At 50.4% G+C, this 5189-nt stretch overlaps 1 protein-coding gene across 2 annotated transcripts; it reads left to right on the forward strand.

Moving 5' to 3' along the window:
- The first annotated feature begins 917 nt into the window (after positions 1–917).
- LOC119299192 (L-type lectin-domain containing receptor kinase IX.1-like) lies at positions 918–4544 on the forward strand. Of its 2 annotated transcripts, XM_037576453.1 has the most exons (4): positions 918–1108; positions 1380–2215; positions 3066–3633; positions 3714–4544. In XM_037576453.1, exons 1-4 carry the CDS (start codon positions 918–920, stop codon positions 4342–4344), a joined length of 2226 nt encoding a protein of 741 aa, XP_037432350.1. In that variant the 3' UTR covers positions 4345–4544. The 2 variants fall into 2 exon arrangements, with proteins under 2 accessions (XP_037432350.1, XP_037432349.1); XM_037576452.1 differs by lacking the exon at positions 918–1108 and having other exon boundaries at positions 1168–2215; positions 3705–4544.
- The last annotated feature ends 645 nt before the right edge of the window (positions 4545–5189 follow it).

Raw genomic sequence — 5189 nt, forward strand, 5'->3', positions numbered from 1 at the left:
AAAAGAGAGTGAAGTGTTACCTTTTTCTTTGGCAATTGTTAGGCGGCAATTTGGTTCCAGGATACACATATTTTCCAAATTGTGGAAAATTTAAATATCCAAATAATTCTTTTTTTTCATGCATATATACACAGATGCAAATCTACATATGTACAAAACATCATCAAACAATATGTCTATTTTTAAGCTACACAAAAATGGTAAATTTGCGCATCCATAGAAACAAATAGTAATTCAACTTTGGGTTCACATATTTGTCTTTTTTTTCCAAACCACAACTAAAAGGGTATGAGTACTACAACTCTCTCCAACCTCGTTCTCTCCTTCTCCTTCTCCTTCCTCAGATCTGCTTCGTTTGGTCCCTCCCCTCTCCCTCCGGCCTTGCCGACGACAAGCCGGGTGAGGGTCCCTTCTTCCCCGTAGTTGTGGGTAGTTTATTTGCATCCCTAGTGGCACTTTGACGCTATGTCATCTAGATGGTGGAGGTGCTTGCTGATGGAGAGTACTCTCTCCATCTCATCTTAAGTGTAGTGTCAAAAACGTCTTTATATTATGGAACGGAGGGAGCAGCTTATTTGCGTACTTGCTCGTAGTCGCTTTCGTACTTGGTGGCTACCTAGGAGCAGTTGGGTCCAAGCCCTTAATAATGAATAAAGGTCCTTTGCCTTTTCTTCTTCCAATAATCCCCTTGTTTTTTCTTAATCTTGTGGCCAACCAAAAAAAGACTACAAGGTCGGTCAACTTTGGTGACCTTGTAGTCGATCCTTAAAATATGAAAAATACCACGAGCCGGTAGAATAATGAACATGGAGCAGGGCTCTCTGCGCATATAGGAGTACCTTTATCAAGGGGTGTCTCGTGTAAGATTTTGTGTGGCGCACCACTCACCAGTACCAGTACCGTACCACTGGCTGGCCATGGCTCCACCTCCATGTGTTGGTCTTCTGATGCTGCTCCTACTCCTAGCCGTCGTCGTCGCATTGGTATGGCCGGCCATCATGTGCACCCGGCGAGGCTGCCCGTCCATGCGCTGCGATTCGTTCGTTCGAGGCACCGCTACCGCCTGCCGGAGAAGATGCCAGGCCGGCAGTGGGCGCCGGCTACTTCGGTCTGTCAAACTTGCTGAAGTCCAAGTCACCGCTTGACTTTGCCTGCCTAGTCTGAAATTTCTGAAAAGGACATAGGCCGACTATTCATCAACTGAACGATCGCCTTCTACGTCTAGCTGAGAAAAATAGGTGTGATTTGTGGCTACATGCCTACAAGACTCGCCTAGAAGACTGACTTCATCGTTTTTTTAACTTTGATTGAATTTGTCGTTGCCTAGAAGACTCGCCTACAAGACTGACTTTATCGTTGCTGTGCCCATCCTGTTCTAGCACCGAGAGATCCAATATGCACCACTTCCTCCTCCTCTTTCTCATTTTCTTGCTTCCCCATGAAACCAGCTACTACGCGGCCGCAGCTTCCGGCGGTGGCGACTTGTGCAGCCGCCGGTGCGGCGGTACCACCGTCCCATACCCTTTCGGATTCTCCCCCGGCTGCCCCATCGCCCTGTCGTGCGACGCCAGCACCTCCACGCCCATCCTCCCATACATAGACATAGGAGATAACGGCACCATGCACCGTGTCATCGCCTTCAACTCCACCAGCTCCACGATGGTCGTCAACCTCCCTCCATCGTGCAGCCGCAGCGTCCCCGAGGCCAGGAGGGAACTCTCCGGGGGCAACTACGGCGTGTCATCTCGCACCGGTCTTTTCCTCCGCGGCGGCTGCAGCGGGATCAACGCTTCGGCGGGCGCTGGATGCAGCGTGCCGGTGGACGTCATGTCCAGGCTGCTCCGCACGGCGCACTGCGCCGCTAACAGCAACGGCACCTCGGCCAGTACCGTGGTTTGCGATGCTTCCGCCGCAGGGAATGCCACTGCATACCAGTTTCTGCGGTGGGAGAAGTTGGAGAAGCAAAAGTGCGACGACGTGCTAACCTCCACGGTGTTCGTGCTCACGGCGGAGTGGGCGCCTACGCTGGAGTTCGGCGTGGCCGAGCTCGGCTGGTGGCTCAACGGGACGTGTGGCACCGGCGGGGGCGAGCGTTGCGCGGCGAACGCGACGTGCACCGACGTAGAAACGCCTAGCGGGGAGTTGGGGCACCGGTGCGGGTGCGTGGCGGGGATGGAGGGCGACGGCTCCTCGGCCGGCGACGGATGCTACCTCGGTGAGTCTTGACTTGTCGCGTGAGTGCTTAAAAAAGAAATCCATATACAGGCCGCACGGTCTTGGACACAAGAGATCTCGTGTTCTGTCGCTGGGTGGGACCAGGTGCCCCTGTGCACCACGTCAGCTGCACTCACAAGTCGTGCCTGCGGTCGATCATGCGCGACATAATCCAATCTCCATAGTTCACACTTGGCAAAATAAAAATAAAAATGCGCGACATAATCTAATCTCCTATTAGTTCACACTTGGTCAAAAAATAAATATACGAAACAGTTAGGATTGTCAGCAAAATATGGGTTCAACATTCCGGGAGAAGCTAGGTAAAGGCTTGATTTTCAAGATTCTGGGAGAATCGGTAAAAAAAATTGGGCCTCAATCTCTTACTCCATTCGTCTCATAAAGAGCGTTTTCACATTAGTTTGCAATGACGCTGACGGGAGCGACGGCGGCCACCTCACTGCGCACCCAACACCACAACGGTGCTCGCGCGTGACTCTAGTCATGGGACTTTAGTCATGTGACTATATGGAGAGGCTGCCTTATAAGGGCTTAGAAGTTGTCTCCATACACTGTGCCCAGCTGCCTCTAGGCAAAAAAGCTTAGCCTACTAAAGAGTTTCTTACATCTAAGCGATGATGCTAGCCGTGTCATCTAGTTTTCGTTTCTGCTCATCCCTGAAGAATCTCCATATGAGACATCAGATGCCTCCTGAAAAAAAATCTGAAGCCATTAAGAAATAGCAAAACCGTTCCTCAAAACAAGCTTTCAAATTGCAAAAAACTACACTACAATTCAGAAGTTTAATTTTGACGTCTGTTATTGTTTGTTGTCCCGTTTCTACGGAGAAGGTGCATCCCTGCGTGGTGTCCCAAGCTCGAAGCGCCGAAGACTACCCCTGCTCGTCAGCCTGTGTGGTGGGTTCCTGCTTTCTCTTGGCATTTTTTCCCTCTTCCTCGTACACTGGCGGAGAAGGCGTAATACCATGAACAAGACAACCAAACAGATGCCGAAAAAGGCAATGACACACTTCCATGATGAACTTGTGGAGGCCGAGCTGGAGCAAGGAGCCAGTGGCCCCCGACCATTTTCCTATCAGGAGCTCACTGTCGCCACCGACAACTTCTCCGAAGATAGAGCGCTCGGGAGAGGAGGCTTTGGGTCCGTGTACCGAGGGTTTATGGGCGACATGAATCGCGAAGTGGCTGTCAAGAGGGTGTCTGAGACCTCTCGACAGGGCTGGAAGGAGTTCATCTCGGAGGTACGAATCATTAGTCGGCTTAGGCACCGGAACCTTGTGCAGCTCATTGGCTGGTGCCATGGTGGCGAAGAGCTCCTCCTCGTCTATGACCTGATGCACAATGGCAGCCTCGACACTCATCTCTACAGACCGGACTGCGTGCTGACATGGCCGGTTAGGTATATTTACTTAATTAACTACTTGAAAAATAAATTGGTTTGGCACTTCTTTACTTAATTAACTGGAGTAGTATTTTTAGGTATGAAATAATGCTTGGCCTAGGTTTGGCGCTTCTGTACCTACACCAAGATACGGAGCAGCGCGTGGTGCACAGGGATATCAAGCCAAGCAACATCATGTTGGACGCGTCCTTCACTGCTAAGCTAGGTGATTTCGGCCTTGCAAGGCTCATCAACGACGGCCGGAGATCGCACACGACCGGCATAGCTGGCACAATGGGGTACATAGATCCGGAGAGCGTGTTGGCCGGTAGGGCGAGCGTCGAGTCAGACGTGTATAGCTTCGGGGTTGTTCTCCTGGAGGTCGCTTGTGGGCGGCGGCCAACTTTGGTCCAAGAAGACGGAGATGTCGTCCACATTGTCCAATGGGTGTGGGACTTGTACGGCAGAGGATCAGTCCTCGACACCGCTGATGAGTGGCTTAGGGGGGAGTTCGATGAAGGGCAGATGGAGCGTGTGATGGTCTTGGGACTCTGGTGTGCGCACCCTGACCGTGGCATGCGGCCATCCATCAGGCAAGCGGTGAGCGTGCTGCGGTCTGAAGCGCCACTGCCGAGCCTACCGGCGAGGATGCCGGTGGCGACGTATGGGCCACCGACTAATCATTCGAGTTCCGGAACTTTGGTGCTGAGCAGAGTCAGTGGCCGGTGATGACGGTCCCATCGGAACACTAGTTAAATTCTCCAGTTATTGCTGGGTCTCAGTTCCTTATGTCGGTTATAAATCATGCACTAGCAGGAAGAGACAAATATACAGAAACAAAATGTTGCCTCCATTGAGCATCTATGAAACAAACACCATGTATATTGCCGGATCATCTTTATTTGCAAGGAAACTCTTTCTCTTCCTCAGTTTCTTGCTCTTGGCTTGATGTCCCTATGCACCGAAGCGGATCTCTTCTTCCTCTTCCTCCTCAGTTTCTTGCCTCCCCATAAAATGGAGACCTTATCCACAAAACTACATCAAATTTTGCATTCCTTTGTTTATTTGAGAAGAGGACTTATATTCCCGACCTGCATGTTCGATGTTTTCAATTTGATTATGATGAAATTTGATCCGTTATGTGTATGTGCAGGCAATGGTATGATTTCGCTTGTTTTCTTGCTAGAGTAGTCGTTGTCTTCGCACTAATTGGAAGAGCTCCCCCTTTTGATTATTCATGAATCTTGGTCATGCTTGCTTAATCAAATCAGCTGCGAGGCACTATTCTGCTTGATCGGTGAGTTCATGTCTGGATTACGTACATCGATGAGCTCCGCCGGAGCCTCGGAGGAAACTTCTTGCTAAACTCCAAATCGCCCCCTCTCCTGGCCTGATCTATGTGGCTTGGCCTGAAATTCTGAAAGGGACAGAGGTTGACTCTAACATCTCCACTGAAGAATCGCTTCTACTTCTAGCTGAGAAAAAATGGGTGTAAATATGTGGATACAGGCGAAGTATCAAATGAAAACTGAAATTCGGTGCAAATCTGGAAACTTCCATCGTGGGACCTTGGA

This window comes from Triticum dicoccoides, chromosome 5A, assembly GCF_002162155.2.
Source record: "Triticum dicoccoides isolate Atlit2015 ecotype Zavitan chromosome 5A, WEW_v2.0, whole genome shotgun sequence".
In the NCBI taxonomy this organism is placed as follows: domain Eukaryota; kingdom Viridiplantae; phylum Streptophyta; class Magnoliopsida; order Poales; family Poaceae; genus Triticum; species Triticum dicoccoides.